Source organism: Triticum urartu, chromosome 4 (genome assembly GCF_003073215.2).
Source record: "Triticum urartu cultivar G1812 chromosome 4, Tu2.1, whole genome shotgun sequence".
NCBI lineage: Eukaryota > Viridiplantae > Streptophyta > Magnoliopsida > Poales > Poaceae > Triticum > Triticum urartu.
Window position 1 is genome coordinate 565,022,166 of NC_053025.1, and position 18,507 is coordinate 565,040,672.

The 18,507-nt window shown below is 47.0% G+C and overlaps 2 protein-coding genes across 3 annotated transcripts; one reads left to right on the forward strand and one right to left on the reverse strand.

The window, feature by feature from the left end:
* Positions 1-87: 87 nt before the first annotated feature.
* LOC125552719 (transcription factor MTB1-like) lies at positions 88-7,827 on the reverse strand. Its single transcript, XM_048716392.1, has 3 exons — positions 7,728-7,827; positions 6,229-6,549; positions 88-228 (listed from the first exon to the last, which is right to left on the reverse strand). Exons 2-3 carry the CDS (start codon positions 6,536-6,538, stop codon positions 125-127), a joined length of 414 nt encoding a protein of 137 aa, XP_048572349.1. The 5' UTR covers positions 6,539-6,549; positions 7,728-7,827; the 3' UTR covers positions 88-124.
* Positions 2,754-5,229, forward strand: LOC125552718. 2 transcript variants are annotated; one of them, XM_048716391.1, is made up of 4 exons: positions 2,754-3,168; positions 3,498-3,800; positions 3,877-4,011; positions 4,450-5,229. In XM_048716391.1, the coding sequence occupies exons 1-4, from the start codon at positions 3,163-3,165 to the stop codon at positions 4,543-4,545; spliced, it is 540 nt and encodes a 179-aa protein (XP_048572348.1). In that variant the 5' UTR covers positions 2,754-3,162; the 3' UTR covers positions 4,546-5,229. The 2 variants fall into 2 exon arrangements, with proteins under 2 accessions (XP_048572348.1, XP_048572347.1); XM_048716390.1 differs by having other exon boundaries at positions 2,755-3,168; positions 3,877-5,229.
* Positions 7,828-18,507: the final 10,680 nt, after the last annotated feature.

Here is an 18,507-nt window from a genome sequence, read left to right on the forward strand (position 1 = left end):
CACTTCACAGAATACATAAATATAGCATTACATCATCTAGAATACAATCAAGGTCCGACTACGGAACCAAATAAAGAAGGACAACCCCTAATGCATAGATCCCGATCGCCCCAACTGCGCTCCACTACTGATCAACTGGAAACGAAACAAGACTACGAACACGATCTTCATCGAGCTCCCGCTTAAGCTCAGCGGCGTCATCTGCATTGGTATCATCGGCACCTGCAACTGTTTGGAAGTATCTGTGAGCCACGAGGACTCAGCAATCTCACACCCGCGAGATCAAGACTATTTAAGCTTATGGGTAGGAAAAAGGGTAGTGAGGTGGAGCTGCAGCAAGCACTAAGCATATATGGTGGCTAACATACGCAAAATGAGAGCGAGTAGAGAAGCAAAGCAACGGTCGTGAACTAGAAGTGATCAAGAAGTGATCCTGAAACTACTTACGTTCAAGCATAACACAAGAACCGTGTTCACTTCCCGGACTCCGTCGAGAAGAGACCATCACGGCTACACACGCGGTTGGTGCATTTTAATTAAATTAAGTGTCAAGTTTTCTACAACCGGGCATTAACAAATTCCCATCTGCCCATAACCGCGGGCACGGCTTTCGAAAATTCAAACCCTGCAAGGGTGTCCCAACTTAGCCCATCACAAGCTCTCAACATCAATGAAGGATATTCCTTCTTCCGGGAGGACCCGATCAGATTCGGAATCCCGGTTACAAGACATTTCAACAATGGTAAAACAAGACCAGCAAAGCCACCCGATGTGCCGACAATCCCGATAGGATTCGCACGTATCTCGTTCTCAGGGCAACACCGGATGAGACTAGCTATGAGTAAAACCAAACCTCAAGTTTTCCTAAGGTGGCCCCGCAGGCAGCTCGGTTCGGACCAACACTTAGACAAGCACTGGCCCGGGGGCTTAAAATAAAGATGACCCTCGGGAGCGCGACTCCCAAGGGAAAAGTAGGTGGTGGTGAGGCAAATGATAAAACCAAGGTTGGGCCTTGCTGGAGGAGTTTCATTCAAAGCGAACTGTCAAGGGGTCCCCATAACACCCAACCGTGTAAGGAACGCAAAATCAAGGAACATAACACCGGTATGACAGAAACTAGGGCGGCAAGAGTGGAACAAAACACCAGGCATAAGGCCGAGCCTTCCACCCTTTACCAAGCATATAGGTGCATTAAAGTAAACAAGATATAATAATGATATCCCAACAATAAACATGTTTCAACAAGGAACAAACTCCATCTTCACCTGCAACTAGCAACACTATAAGAGGGGCTGATCAAAGCGGTAACATAGCCAACACAACGGTTTGCTAGGACAATGTGGGTTAGAGGCTTGACATGGCAATATGGGAGGCATGATATAGCAAGTGGTAGGTATCGCGACATAGCAATAGAGCGAGCAACTAGCAAGCAAAGATAGAAGTGATTTCGAGGGTATGGTCATCTTGCCTGAGATCCCACAAGAAAGAAGAACGAGTCCATGAAGAAGACAAACAGACGTAGTCGAATGGATCCTCACAAACGCGGCGTTATCGGAACTAACCCGAAGAAGCAACACCGAAAAGAAGCAAACAACATAGTAAACAACCACCCATAAACATGGCATGATGCACAACCAAGTATGATGCATGTCCGGTTTAAAGAGGGCATGGCATGGCAAAGTGCACAAGCAATTCTACAAATTAAGTGGAGCTCCGTTGCATATTGAAGAAAACACCATATTCAAGTTATTTAGTTCGATCTCGTTTATGTACCCAACAATATTAAATATTGTTAAACATGGCAAGAGGTGAAGCATAATTTAACGAACTATCTAGTCAAGTTTAAATGAGGCCGGAAACAACGAACAACAATTCCGGTAAATCCCCATATGCATATTTTAGATTTGGTACTGTTCTGCCCTAAACACAATTTTAGAGTTGTTAAACATGCAAAGTAAAGCCGCCATGTTAAACTAGGCATTTTTCTACCCCATTTACATATAAAGATTAATTAAATCCGAGCTACGGTTAATTAGTTAGGAATTAAAACATTTTAACATGGGATTTAAGCAAAATAAAGCAAACAACAAGTTTTAGCATTTTAGCATGGATGAAAGTGGAATATTATGAAAGTAGACAAAATTCTAAGCATTTTTCATGTATAAAACATTTTAAAATGATGCACGGTTATTAAGTTATTACATGCATGATCAACAAGGGTTTTTCTGCAAAACTGCAGTTTCCTGGAAATTAAAAAAATCGTCCTCACAGGGGAGAAAAACTTCATGGGCCAGATCTGAGGCAAACTGGGCCGGGGGGAGCTGCTGGTTGCTCACCATGGGCTGGGCCCAAACGGTGGAACAGGAGGTCGGGCAGGCCTAGAGCGGTGCTGGGCCTCGCAGGCCGATCGAAGCAGGGGAGCGCTGGGCCCTGTGCGTCGTGGTCAACGATGATGAGCATGATGCATCCTTTGTTGGCTCAGTGAAGATGCATCATGAATATCACCACGAGTAGTCGAGTTCATCTCATTATCATGAGGTAATAGCACTCCAGGTACTCTAACTTACACCCAATGTGATGATCTAGTCCCAAACTTGTAAAACTAGACCAAGCCATACCCCAACTTGCATCCAATGTGATGTTTTAGTCCCAGGCCAATGAAAACTCGCCAATTGGCTGGGCCGGTCAGCGCACGCAGTTTTGCACAAACCCCCCTGCTGTTTGCCTGAATCAACCCGCACTCACTCCCCCCCACCTGAATTAAGGGGCTGTTTGGTTTATGTCCACGTTTCAATCTGCCTGGCCTGGAGCTTGCCTGGAACCTGCCTGGGGTGTGTTTGGTTAGTGACCTGGGATTTTTCTGCCTGGTGAAGTTGCCTGGGTACGCTGCCTGGCTCCAGGCATAGCAAATCGGACGCCTGGCCCTCTCTGCCTGGGCAAGATGGCCCCACTTATAATTTACTATACCCCATAATATATGGGCAAATCACTTTCCCCTCCACCTCCACTCACGTTTCCCCTCCCCACAGCTCACAATCTTCTCTCTCTCTGGGATTGTTCTTGAGAGAAGGGGAGAAGGAATTGCATGGGAAATTGATTATTGGCTTTGATTCTTCTTTCCCCCAACAATATTTCTAGTTCCTAGTCAGATCTGGTGAAATCATGAAGGTGAGACTGCAATTTTTACCCTATCATGTGTGCCACGATTTGCTGCCCCCTTCTCTGTTTATTTGTTCTTGTGATTAGAACTTGCTAGCATGAACGCATCTAGTGCTTCTTTTCATTTGGCTTCTTTTTTTTACTTGATTGGAAGCTACAACCTTCCAGATCTGAAGAAACCTCTTACTAGAGTAATAATCTAGCAGTACTTTGCATATATGTGTGCACGCATGTAATCTTAAATCTGGCATAGAACAATCTCTCTATTATTGGTTCTACTGACTACATATACGTACATCTCACTTGTTTCTTATACATTTATTTCATCTAATATTCAGATGTATACGGAATCTGTCCATTATGTTATCAAGAAACGACGGGCGTTAGGTGTTCTAGCTGTAATGTTGGCCATTGTCCGGTGGCGTCGTCAACGTAGACATTACAGTCTTAGAATGTCTCGAAGAAAGTATGGGCCATTGGTTGATAGAGATCTGGAGAGGCAAAAAAAGTTAAATGACCTGTACAATTCAACCGATAAAAATTGCATCAGTCAACTCCGGACGACGGGGCCGCTGCGCAGTGGTTTTGATGATGTGAACAAACAAGTGATGCTCTCCCAATCTACTCTAGATGGCTTATCGGTAATTATCTCATACAAATTATCTATATGTCGAGTGTTCAACTACTGATGTGGAACTAACAATAAAATTCATGTAGGCCAATGATCGTGGAATTCTCTCTAAACCGATTCAGTTCTACGACAAGTTGAAGGAATTATTTAGTGGCTCGTCGGCAGATGGCTCTTTTATGCAAGACCCTTTCTCTGCAGCTGAAACTGACAATGATGATAAGGTAAAAGATGACATGATGAATGATATGTCCACCTTTGATGAAGCGAAGGGTCCAACAGGTCATGACTCGGATAAATTAGATACAGATAGTGATGATTGTGAAGCGGTGGCTGCTCTTGCTGCAACTGATAGTCAAGTTTCCTCGTCCAATGTTTTTTTTGACCCTTTAACAGTAGGAGAACCTCCTACTGTTTTTGTATTAATACAAAGGGGGTAACACTTTACATGAGGATTTTTACATGATGACTTTACAATTCACCCTTCCTTTGGGAGGTGGGGGAGAACTTAAGCTATAGAGGAGAGGATGAGTGGGATGAGATTTTTATGCTTTTCCTTAACCCTATAGGTAAGGAGAGAAAAATCAGTCTTAAGCCTATCCAACCATGAAGTCTTTGAGGGCATCATCCCCCTGAAATGTTTGTTGTTGCGTTCCTTCCAGATACTCCATGCGGCCGTCAGGAATAGCTCCATGAAAAGAGGCCTGTTCCAGTTATTCTTGGCAGACACAACTTGTTGCAGGCGAGGTTGTCCCTGATTCCACGTAATTCCAAGGCTGGGCCAACATTCAGTACTGAATTGACACTCAAAAAAGAGGTGTTCCAGTGTTTCCTCAATATGCAGCCCACATAGGATGCAATCATAGTCATTTCCTATATTGTAATGTCTCCTCTTGAGCATATTTCGCGTGTTCAATCGGTCAGAAAGGAGCAGCCATCCAAAAACTTTAATTTTCATGGTGGATTTTCCTCGTCCAATGTTGCGGCTCTAAAGCCTAACAAGAAAAGTTTCAAAAAAAGTGCAAAGCCAAATACTCTGCCACCACCACAAAATGATAAAGCTAAAAGGTCAAAGCCAAGATCATCTCAAGCATCACAAGATGACACTAATATGGATGTGCTGCTCACAAGTACTTTGATAGGCATACGAGAAACCCTTGCAAGTCCAGTACAGACTGTAGCCCCAAAGGACCCAAATGCTCCTTTATGGGACATGCTCAAGAAGATTTCGTTGCCACCTGATGAGAGGATGTCGGTCGGGATGCATCTATGCAAGCCAGAATTTGCAGTCCATCGAGGTTTTCTTGTCAGCATGGGTCAAGAATACCTGGAGCGTTGGGTGTATACATACTTATCTTATCTGACAATTATCCTGCTGGCAAACGTGTCGGCGATGATCTTGTTGGTAACCTTGGAAACAAAGATCCTGCTAGTAACCTTGGCGATGATCCTGCTGTTAACTCTAGCCCTTTCTGAGTAAGATTGATTGGTGGTCTACCATATTGTTGGATCCTTTTGGTTGCAAAACACTAGTTTCTAAGTAGTCAATGACTAGCTTTTGGCTATGCACAACTGATGTCTAAGTAATGGCTGATGGTGGTATTATTTTGCTACAGCCTTCTGCTTAGTTTCCAAGTAGTATCAGCATGCATGATATGATTATTAGATGCTAATGTGAAAGCTGTGTTGCTTTCTGACTTGGATAAGTTTCTAGGTAGTATCAGGATGAATACATAATTAGACTTCAGGTTATGTTAATCCCACAAGGATAATTTGTGTATCTCTTGCATTCCAGATGTGCTGGATAATGAGTATTAATCAAATGTAATGCATTGTGGTTATTCAACAGCAATGTTGATGTGTATCGTCAGAGTTATAAAATCATTTGCCTTCAGTGTTATGCTTATGAAACTTCAGATTATTATTACTTTTTGCTTATCAAATTATTTGGCTTTGTTATGCTTTTGAAAAGTCCGACCATATTTATTTATATTTATATTTAGCATATGCATATCGGTGATCTCCAATCCCAGGCAATATAGCAACCAAACACTGCCTGGGCCATTTATCCACACAAGCACGTTCCCAGGTCAGCAACCAAACGCAGCCTAGAAACATGGTCGTGCCTGGCCAGGCATTTTTTGCTGAGATGTCCATGCAACTCCCAAGCAGCTATTTTGCCCAGGCAAACCAGTGAGGACACGATCTAAACACACCCTTAATTCAGGTGGGGGGTGAGTGCGGGTTGAATCAGGCAAACGGCAGGGGGTTTTGTGCAAAACTACACGCGCTGACCGGCCCAGCCAATTGGCGAGTTCTCATTGGCCTGGGACTAAAACATCACATTGGATGCAAGTTGAGGTATGGATTGGTCTAGTTTTGCAAGTTTGGGACTAGATCATCACATTGGATGCAAGTTAGGGTACCTGGGATGCTATTACCTCCATTATCATGGGGTTCACGACAAGATCCATCACCCCAGCCAAGGACAAGTTCACCAGATTTGGTGTGGGAGAGTTGCCAGAAGATGGCGTAGTTCCAACGAAGGCTTTTACCATCAGCTTCAACCAGGTCCTGGAGTTTATTTTGCAAGCCCACCAACGCAGACGCTGCTACGAGATTTTCAGATATGGCACCTCCACCTTTCGTCAGATATGTGAAGGCATCTAAGCCCAGCACAGAAGCACAAAGGGATTTGTCCTCCTCAGTCCAGGACCCTCTGGTGCCTTCCTCCTCGATCTCTGTCTTCATCAGTACACTACCTACTCAAAGTGGTAGGAGTCAGGTCACATTAACAAAATAGCCACATATAAAAAGGAGAAAGCAAAACAAGAAGGGCTGCACTGGCGTGCGAGCTAGCGCCCTATGCCAGTAATCACTCCCACGCAGCCCCAATATCATCGTGACCGGGAGCGGAGAGATGCACATCCGATGCATGAAGTGGTCAGACTGTGTGGTGGTATCGCATGCTATAGCGTAAAAGCAAAGTTCATGCCACATATTTCCCCAGAAGATGAGTGCATGTCCTTTGATTTCGAGAAAGTGTGCTTCGTTGATCACTCACTTTCGATAAACAAAGTCGCACAGGACCACCCAAATTCCAAGCAGCATGCAACAAATTCAGTGTTGTACCAAATTTCACTTTTATCATTTATGGAAAAGTTGAAATTTGTCCAGTTACTACTGAAAAAATATAGGGGATTTTTTAATTCGGCAAAAAAATGTGGCAGCAACTGCAATAATCTTAACAGTCACAGGCCAAATAGTGCCATTCTAGCTATGCTTATTTTATCATAAAGTGAATGCAAAAGAACAGTTTATCATGTCGTCTCCACCTTCGGTATGAAGCCATTAGCAACTTAAAACATTTTTCTGAATGTTTGGTATCAGAACATCAAATTAAAGGTTGATGCATATTTTATTACTTTGTCAATAGAAATGCCCGATCAGTAAGGTGCTGGATCTACGGCGGATCTAGATCTGGATGGTGTACCAGGTATGCACCAGCACTAGAAATTACAAATTCAGTGTTGTACCAAATTTCACTTTATCATTTATGGAAAAAGTTGAAATTTGTCCAGTTACTACTAAAAAAATATAGGGGATTTAATTCGGCAAAAATGTGCCAACAACGCATATTAACTACATCATTAGGCCAAAAGTACCCTCAGTATGCTTATTTTTTCATCAATGAATGCAAAAGAACAGTTTATCAGTCGTCTCCACCTTCGGTAGAGCCATTAGCAACTTAACATTTTCTGAAGTTTGGTATCAGACATCAAATTAAAGTTGATGCTATTTTATTACTTTGTCAATAGAAATGCCCGATCAGTAAGGTGCTGGATCTACGGCGGATCTAGATCTGGATGGTGTACCAGAGCACCAGCACTAGAAATTGTTGTGATCAGTGGGACTAATAGTGGGTAAAACAAGCTCATACCTCAAAATCCGAGGCCAAAGCTGCGGCGTGACCGGGACACAGGGAGGCGATGAGCATGAACAGGACGGCGAAGCCGGCAACGGTGGGGTGAGGGGAGGCGTCAGCCGGCGGCCGTGAGCTATGGGCATGGCGGTGGCTTTAGCCACGCGCGCACGCGGTGGAAGAGTAGGGATGTAGGTCGAGATGGTAGGTCAGGACTCGAGACTGCTAGGGGAAGAGGAAAACAAAGGTACGTTAGATATGGTGGGCGAAGGAACGGCTCCTCTTACTGTCAGTCTGTCACGTGCACAACACTTCTTGCGGCGCTAGACGGATATGGGCCAGCAAAATAGCAAAAGCCCATCTGAGGGTGAAAGCAGCCAGATACACCCATTTCGAAACTTACAAAAAACCGATCTTTAAACTTCGCCTATAAAAAAGCAAAAAGTGTGAAATTGGCCTATAAAAAGCAAAAAAAACAACCTGATCTGAATTTCACACAAGTGACCTTCTAGCACGACACCATGGGCCTGATCTGATTTTTTTCACAAGTGACCCTTCTACACGACACCATGGGCCGGGGCGTCATGCTAGATGGCGCGACGACTACCTCTCCCAAAAAGACATCATTCTATCTAGCATGACGCCCCGGGCCAAGGTGTCATGCTATCTAGAATGGCGTCTTAGATCCAGTCGTCATGAAAATGGTCATTTTGTGGAATATTTTTGGATCCGATTCATTTCTTTTTTCGAGAAAACTTTTAATCTATTCATCGATTTGTCAAGGTAGTACAAAGAACAACAGAAGTAAGAATTACATCCAGGTCCGTAGACCACCTAGCGACGACTACAAGCACTGGAGTGAGCCGAAGGCGCGCCCCTCCCTCATTGGAGCCGGACAAACATTGTTGTAGTAGACAGTCGGCAAATCGTCGTGCTAAGGCCCCATAGGACCAGCGCGCCAAAACGGCAACCGTCGCCGATGAATAGAATCCTAGATCGGAAAGATCCAACCTGCAGACGGATGGATCCAAGCGGATCCACCGAAGACAAACACCGACCGGATCCAATGAGATCCGCTGGAGACACACCTCCACACGCCCTCCCACGACACTACTAGAAAGTAGAACTTGATGAGTTAATTGTACTTCCCCTCGAATTGGATAGTAGCTCATCACAGAAAACTGTTCACGTGATGCCTACACCAACTAGAGAGGAAGCTAATGATAATGATCATGAAACTTCAGACCAAGTTACTACCAAACCTCGTAGGTCAACCAGAGCACGATCTGCACCAGAGTGATATGGTAATCATGTTCTGGAAGTCATGTTACTAGACCATGACGAACCTACGAACTATGAGGAAGCGATGATGAGCCCAGATTTCGTTAAATGGTTTGAGGCCATGAAATCTGAGATATGATCCATGTATGAGAATAAAGTGTGGACTTTGGTGGACTTGCCCGATGATCGGCAAGCCATTGAAAATAAATGGATCTTCAAGAGGAAGACGGACGCTGATGGTAGTGTTACTATCTACAAAGCTTGACTTGTCGCAAAAGGTTTTCGACAAATTCAAGGTGTTGACTACGATGAGATTTTCTCACTCATAGCGATGCTTAAGTCTGTCCGAATCATGTTAGCAATTGCCACATTTTATGAAATCTGGCAAATGGATGTCAAAACTGCATTCCTTAATGGATTTCTTAAAGAAGAGTTGTATATGATGCAACCAGAAGGTTTTGTCGATCCTAAAGGTGCTAACAAAGTGTGCAAACTCCAGTGATCCATCTATGGACTGGTGCAAGCATCTCGGAGTTGAAATATACGCTTTGATAAGGTGATCAAAGTATATGGTTTTATACAGACTTATGGTGAAGTCTGTATTTACAAGAAAGTGAGTGGGAGCTCCGTAGTATTTCTGATATTATATATGGATGACATATTGTTGATTACAAATGATATAGAATTTCTGGATAGCATAAAAGGATACTTGAATAAGATTTTTTTTTCAATGAAAGACCTTGGTGAAGCTACTTATATATTGGGCATCAAGATCTATAGGGATAGATCGAGACGCTTAATAGGACTTTCACAAAGCGCATACCTTAACAAGATTTTGAAGAAGTTCAAAATGGATCAGTCAAAGAAAGGGTTCTTGCCTGTGTTGCAAGGTGTGAAGTTGAGTAAGACTCAAAGCCCGACCACGGCAGAAGATAGAGAGAGAATGAAAGTCATTCCCTACGCCTCAGCCATAGGTTCTATAAAGTATGCCATGCTGTGTACCAGACCTATTGTATACCTTGCCATGAGTTTGGCAAGGGAGTACAATAGTGATCTAGGAGTAGATCACTGGACAACGGTCAAAATTATCCTTAGAGGACTAAGGGATATTTCTCGGTTATGGAGGTGATAAAGAGTTCGTCGTAAAGAGTTACATCGATGCAAGCTTTGACACATATTGAAAGTGGGAGCATTTAGCTAGAGTAGCTCCATGCAGAGCATTGTAGACATAGAAATTTGCAAAATACATACGGATCTGAATGTGGCAGGCCCGTTGACTAAACCTCTCTCACAAGCAAAACATGATCACACCTTAGTACTCTTTGGGTGTTAATCACATGGCGATGTGAACTAGATTACTGAGTCTAGTAAACCTTTTGGGTGTTGGTCACATGGCGATGTGAACTATGGGTGTTAATCACATGGTGATGTGGACTATTGGTGTTAAATCACATGGCGATGTGAACTAGATTATTGACTCTAGTGCAAGTGGGAGACTGGAGGAAATATGCCCTAGAGGCAATAATAAAGTTGTTATTTTATATTTCCTTATATCATGATAAATGTTTATTATTCATGCTAGAACTGCATTAACCGGAAACTTGATACATGTGTGGATACATAGACAAAACATCGTGTCCCTAGTAATTAAGCCTCTACTAGACTAGCTCATTAATAAAAGATGGTTAAGTTTCCTAACCATAGACATGTGTTGTCATTTGATGAACGGTATCACATCACTAGGAGAATGATGTGATGGACAAGACCCATCCGTTAGCTTAGCATGTTGATCGTTCAGTTTTTATTGCTATTGCTTTCTTCATGTCAAATACATATTCCTTCAACTATGAGACTATGCAACTCCCGGATACCGAAGGAATACCTTGTGTGCTATCAAACGTCACAACGTAACTGGTGATTATAAATATGCTCTACAGGTATCTCTGAAGGTGTTTGTTGGCTTGGCATAGATCGAGATTAGGATTTGCCACTTCAAGTATCGGAGAGGTATCTCTGGGCCCTCTCGGTAATGCACATCATATAAGCCTTGCAAGCAATGTGACTAATGAGTTAGTTGTGGGATGATGCATTACAGAACGAGTAAAGAGACTTGCCGGTAACGAGATTGAACTAGGTATGAAGATATCGACGATCGAATTTCGGGCAAGTAACATACCGATGACAAAGGGAATAATGTATGTTGTCATTACGGTACGACCGATAAAGATCTTCATAGAATATGTAGGAACCAATATGAGCATCCAGGTTCCACTGTTGGTTATTGACCGGAGAGGTGTCTCGGTCATGACTACATAGTTCTCGAACCCATAGGGTCCGCGTGCTTAAGTTGGATGACGATTTTGTATTATATGAGTTATGTGATTTGGTGACCGAATGTTGTTCGGAGTCCCAGATGAGATCACAGACATGACGAGGAGTCTCGAAATGGTCAAGAGGTAAAGATTCATATATAGGACGATAGTATTCGGACACCGGAAGTGTTATGGGGGTACCGGGTACATATCGGGTCACCGGAAGGGGTTCCAGGCAACCCCTGGGAAGCTATATGGGCCTAATGGGCCAAGAGGGGAAACACACCAGCCGCAAAGGGGCTGGTGTGCCCCCCTGATAACCCACAAGTATAGGGGATCGCAACAGTTTTCGAGGGTAGAGTATTCAACCCAAATTTATTGATTCGACACAAGGGGAGCCAAAGAATATTCTCGAGTATTAGCAGCTGAGTTGTCAATTCAACCACACCTGAAAGACTTAATATCTGCAGCAAAATATTTAGTAGCAAAATAGTATGGAAGTAACGGTAACGGTGGCAATAGTAACAGTAGCAGCTGTGTAGCACTCGTAACAGTGGTAACGAAAAAGTAACAAAGCAAAGATCAATATGTGAAAAGCTCGTAGGCAATGGATCTATGATGGATAATTATGTCGGATGGCATTCATCATGCAACGGTTATAACATAGGGTGACACAGAACTAGCTTCAGTTCATCAATGTAATGTACGCATGTATTCCGAATATAGTCATACGTGCTTATGAAAAAGAACTTGCTTGACATATTTTGTCCTACCCTCCCGTGGCAGTGGGGTCCTATTGGAAACTAAGTGATATTAAGACCTCCTTTTAATTGAGTGCTGGACCAAAGCATTAGCACTTAGTGAATACATGAACTCCTTGAGGGAGTCCTGGATTAGGGGGTCCTCGGACAGCTGGACTATAACCTTTGGCCGGACTGTTGGACTATGAAGATACAAGATTGAAGACTTCGTCCCATGTCCGGGTAGGACTCTCCTTTGCGTGGAAGGCAAGCTTGGCAATTCGGATATGTAGATCTCCTCCCTTGTAACTGACTCTGTGTAACCCTAGCCCCCTCCGATGTCTATATAAACCGGAGGGTTTAGTCCATTGGATGACAACAATCATAATCATAGGCTAGCTTCTAGGGTTTAGCCTCTACGATCTCGTGGTAGATTAACTCTTGTAATACTCATATCATCAAGATCAATCAAGCAGGAAGTAGGGTATTACCTCCATCGAGAGGGCCCCGAACCTGGGTAAACATTGTGTCCCCTGCCTCCTGTTACCATCCGCCTTAGACGCACAGTTCGGGACCTCCTACCCGAGATCCGCCGGTTTTGACACCGACATTGGTGCTTTCATTGAGAGTTCCACTATGTCGTCACCATAAGGTTTGATGGCTCCTTCGATCATCGGCAACGATGCGATGCAGGGTGAGGTTTTTCTCTCCCCGGACAGATCTTCGTATTCGGCGGCTTCGTACTTCGGGTCAACTCGCTTGGCCATCTAGAGCAGATCGAGAGCTATGCCCCTGGCCATCAGGTCAGGTTTGGAAGCTTGAACTATACTGCCGACATCCGCGGAGACTTAGTCTTCGACGGATTCGAGCCCATGTCAGGTGCGCCGCACAGTCGCGATGAGCATGACTTAGCTCTGCCGCCGGACGGTGTTCGGGAGATCACACCTGTGGCTACTCCGGCCCTCAATCCGGAGCAGATCGTGCCGTCCGAGGATGAGTGGATGGACCCCGCCACGGAGGCCTTACACCCAGCGGTGATAGAGCCGAATACTGACTTCACCTCCTGTGAGACCTGTCTTGCCGGACCCTTGGATTCGTCCCCGGCCACAGGCTCCAAGCCGCCCGCGTCCGTGCCTATCGAATCTGATTGGGAACCGATCATGGAGTTCACCTCTGCGGATATCTTTTAGCACTCGCCCTTGGGCGACGTGCTAAATTCATTACGGTCTCTCTCCTTGTCAGGAGGCCCTTGGCCGAACTGTGTCCAGCTCGAGTGGGAAGCGGACGACGAAGAAATTCGCCCCCCACCCACCACCGACTTAATAGCCACTGTCGACGACTTAACCGACATGCTTGATTTCGGCTCCGAAGACATCGATGGTATGGACGACGATGCAGGAGAAGAACAGGAACCACCACCCACAGGGCGCTGGACAGCCACCTCATCATATGATATATACATGGTGGACACCCCCAAAGAAAGCGATGGCAATAAGGCAACGGAGGATAACCCCCTCGAGAAGCAATCTAAGCACCGGCGTCATCGGCGCCGCTCTAAGCCCCGCCATAGCAAAAGCAGTGATACCGGCACAAGAGACAATAATGCTACGGACAGTGCCGAAGACAATCCCCTCCAGCCAGGCTTCGAGCGGGAGGATGGGCAAACTAGCCCTAAGGAACAGCCGGCAGACGGAGAATCAGAGGATGACAATTACATGCCTCTCTCCGATGACGAGGTGAGCCTCGGCGACGAAGAATTTATTGTGCCTGAGGATCCCGTCGAGCAAGAGCGCTTCAAGAGCCGGCTTATAACCACAGCTAAAATCCTGAAGAAAAAGCAACAGCAGCTTCAAGCTGATCAAGATCTGCTAGCGGATAGATGGACCGAGGTGCTGGCAGCCGAGGAATACGAACTCAAGCGCCCAACCAAAGGATACCCAAAGCGCAGGTTGCTACCCCAACTCGAGGAGGAAGCATTAAAGCCTACACTACCAGCGTATGATGCGGCTGACCGGCCACCTCGTGGCCGAGACAAAGCGGCGTATCAGCCTGAAGTCGAGCCCGCACCCCATCGCCAGTCAAACAAAAACACCAAGGCCCGGGGCAACATGCAGGACCTGCGAGACGTATTGGAAAACAAAGTAGGACATACAAGATCGATCTACGGATCACGGGCGCGCGCCCCAATGAGTGACGACGACCATCACGCCGGATATACTAAAAGCAAATCCGGCCGGGCCGAATATAGCAAACAAGACTCATATGAACTGCGTCGTGATATAGCCCGGCACAGAGCCGCCACACCCCCCTATGCTTCACTAATGAAGTAATGGATCACGAATTCCCAGAAGGTTTTAAACCCGTGAATATTGAATCATATGATGGCACAACAGACCCTGCGGTACGGATCGAAGATTTCCTCCTCCACATCCACATGGCCCGCGGTGACGATCTACATGCCATCAAGTACCTCCCATTAAAACTCAAAGGAAAAGCTCGATATTGGCTCAATAGCCTGCCGGCAAACTCCATTGGCAGTTGAGAGAACTTGGAAGACGCATTCCTTGATAACTTCCAGGGCACTTATGTGCGACCACCGGATGCCGATGACTTGAGTCACATAACCCAATAGCCAGGGGAATCAGCCAGGATATTCTGGACTCGGTTCCTAACTAAAAAGAACCAAATCATCGACTGTCCGGATGCCGAGGCCTTAGCGGCATTTAAGCATAACATCCGCGATGAGTGGCTCACCCGACACCTCGGCCAAGAAAAGCTGAAGTCCATGCCAGCCCTCACGACACTCATGACCCGCTTTTGTGCAGGCGAGGATAGCTGGCTGGCTCGCAGCAACAACACTTCAAGAAACCCTGGCAATTCAGATGCCAAAGATAGCAACGGCAGGCCACGTCGTAACAGACACAAGCGCCGCAACAACGGCGACAACGCCGAAGACACGGCAGTTAATGCTGGATTCAGTGGCTCTAAATCCGATCAGCGGAAAAAGGCGTTCAAAAGAAGCAATCCGGGCCCGTCCAGCTTGGACCGCATACTCGATGCTACGTCTCCAACGTATTTATAATTTTTGATTGTTCCATGCTATTATATTACCAACTTTGGATGTTTATGGGCTTTATTATACACTTTTATATTATTTTTGGGACTAACCTATTAACCTAGAGCCCAGTGCCAGTTTCTGTTTTTCCTTGTTTTAGAGTATCGCAGAAAAGGAAAATCAAATGGAGTCCAATTGACCTGAAACTTCACGGAACTTATTTTTGGAAGGAAAGCAACCTGGGAGACTTGGAGTCCACGTAAGGGAAGCAACGAGGAAGCCACGATGCAGGGGGCGCGCCCACCCCCTGGGCGCGCCCTCCACCCTCGTGGGCCCCTCGTGGCTCCCCTGACGTACTTCTTCCTCCTATATATCTCCATATACCCTAAAACGATCGGGGAACACAATAGATCAGGAGTTCCGCTGCCAGAAGCCTCCGTAGCCACCGAAAGCCAATCTAGACCCGTTCCGGCACCCTGCCGGAGGGGGAATCCCTCTCCGGTGGCTATCTTCATCATCCCGGTGCTCTCCATGATGATGAGGGAGTAGTTCTCCCTCGGGGCTGAGGGTATGTGTCGGTGTCAAACCGGCGGATCTCGGGTAGGGGGTCCCAAACTGTGCGTCTAAGGCGGATGGTAACAGGAAGCAGGGGACACGATGTTTTACCCAGGTTCGGGCCCTCTTGATGGAGGTAAAACCCTACATCCTGCTTGATTTATTCTTGATGATATGAGTATTACAAGAGTTGATCTACCACGAGATCGGAGAGGCTAAACCCTAGAAGCTAGCCTATGGTATGATTGTATGTTGTCCTACGGACTAAAACCCTATGGTTTATATAGACACTGGAGAGGGTTAGAGTTACACAAGGTCAGTTACAAAGGAGGAGATATCCATATCCGTACTGCCTAGCTTGCCTTGCACGCCAAGTAGAGTCCTATCCGGACACGGGACGAAGTCTTCAATCTTGTATCTTCATAGTCCAATAGTCTGGCCAAAGGATATAGTCCGGCTGTCCGGAGACCCCCTAATCCAGGACTCCCTCAGTAGCCCCTGAACCAGGCTTCAATGACGATGAGTCCGGCGCGCAGTATTGTCTTCGGCATTGCAAGGCGGGTTCCTCCTCCGAATACATCACGGAAGAATTTGAATACAAGGATAGTGTCCGACCCTGCAAAATAATTTCCGCATACCACCGTAGAGAGAATAATATTTCCACAAATCTAATCTGCCGACACGTTTTGGCAATATAACATTATGCCATAGCTCGGTGATTATTCGAACCGTTTCCTTTGACTAGCCCCGCTCATAACGCGAGGCAGTTTCTTGACACGTCTTGTCAAAGCAGAGATCGTGTTCCCCTTATTACGGGATTCTCATCAATACGGGCGTGGGTAACCCAACCGTGCCATTGATTACGGTGCTTGGGGGGTAAGCGAGTTTTACCAGGCTGGTGGGGACGCATAGTTTCGTCCGCCCATATAAAGGGACAAGGATTCACCTTTTCATCCACGCCTTCTTCCTCCTTTGCTCATCCATTTTCGCACACTCGAGCTCCAGCGCCCAAGTCCGCATTTCCCACCTCAACCTTCTCCAACCATGTCCGGAGCGGGAGGCAGGTGGATGGTCTCCTCCATCACGGAGGGACACATCAAGAAGCTGAGGAGAGCCGGTTACCTACCCGACGACATCGCGCACCGGCTCCCAGATGAGGGGCAGCTCATCCCCACCCCCAGGCCCCACGAGAGGGTAGTGTTCCTTACCCATTTCCTCCGCGGACTGGGATTCCCTCTCCACCCATTCGTCCGGGGGCTCACGTTCTACTACGGCCTGGATTTCCACGATCTGGCCCCGAACTTCATCCTCAACATCTCGGCGTTTATCGTCGTGTGCCAGGCCTTCCTCCGCATCAAGCCCCACTTCGGCTTATGGCTGAAGACCTTCAATGTCAAGCCAAAGGTAGTGAGCGGCCACCAGGCGGAGTGCGGATGCGCCATGGTGGGCAAGATGCCCAACGTCACATGGCTCGAGGGCTCCTTCGTGGAGACCATAAAGGGGTGGCAATCGGGATGGTTCTATATCACCGAGCCACGTGACCCTGCATGGGCAGCGGCCCCCGAGTTCCGATCTGGCATCCCCACGTGGCTCACCTCCTGGCAAGAGAAGGGCCTGTCCTGGGGTAGTTCGGGAGAGATGATCAAACTCCAAACATGTATCCAAAACATGGTGAGCAAGAAGCTCAAACTCGTCAACGTAGTCCAGGTCATGCTCATCCACCGGATCCTCCCGTGTCAACAACGGGCTTTCAACTTGTGGGAGTTCGACCCGGCCCAGCACCAAACTCTGAACAGGCTCTTCGACACAACACACGAGGATGCCTGGAAGGTGCTATTCAAGGGCGCCGAGGTTCCCCCTCCCACTACCGAGGATCGCGGATTCTGCACGAAGCGCCAAGCCAGCGCGGTAAGCTGTTTTACCTCTTATAGGATACTTTTTTTTCATAGTTTGACTCTATGCGGCATCTAAGCTCCCGTACCTTTGACAGGACTGGCAGGAGATGGCCGGACAGATCGACTGTCCGGCTCCTTTGCCCGAAGGCCCAGCAGACGCTCTCCTGACGAAGATGCTGACTCCGGCTCCTTACAAGGTGCTGGAGAAGACCAAGAAGGCCAAGGGAACCCGAAAGAGTTCCCAGCACCAGGTGATATCGGACTCATCGTCCGAGGACTCCTCAGCGTACTCTTCCCACGAAGACAAGGAGGAAGATGAAGATGCTCCCCCACCAGTCGGGGGAGACAAGAAAAGGAAGGCCGCCCCAACTAGGGGGGCCGAAGGGTCCAAGAAGGGAAGGACTCTCCTTCCGGACAGTTCCACCACCGCCGCCGAAGGCGAAGACGAGTGGCTGCCCAGGGCCAAGCCCCTGGCGAAGTCGTAAGTATTCGGATACCAGGGTAACTCATAGCATTCCTTTGTCGCACTGCTTCTCCTAACGCCGAATCGTGATTATGCAGACCGTCCCGAGCCCATATCGACGTATCCTCGTCGGATGGCTCCCTGGACTCGTCGGATATGGATAGCGATCCACTTCCGACTTCCACCTCCCCTTGCCCTCCGGACAACGCCGAGGTGTTGTCTCAAGAGGCACTGGGTCGAGGGGAGACAGTCCCGGAGGCGCCTCAAGGCGACCTTCCGGACTCCGGGAGCAGAGGGAACAAGGCCCCCGAGGGCTCCGAGTTCGGCCCTCAGCCGAACACCGCGTCGGAACCTCCAGTGGTTTCGGAGTCAGGCAGGCGGCCTCCTTCCAAGAGGGGCAAGACGCCTGTGACGGTGACCTCTGTCCATCTAGAGGCACTGGACAATCTGCTGGGAGCTCTTCGCAGCGCTTCTATCGACGAGGAGCACCACACTAT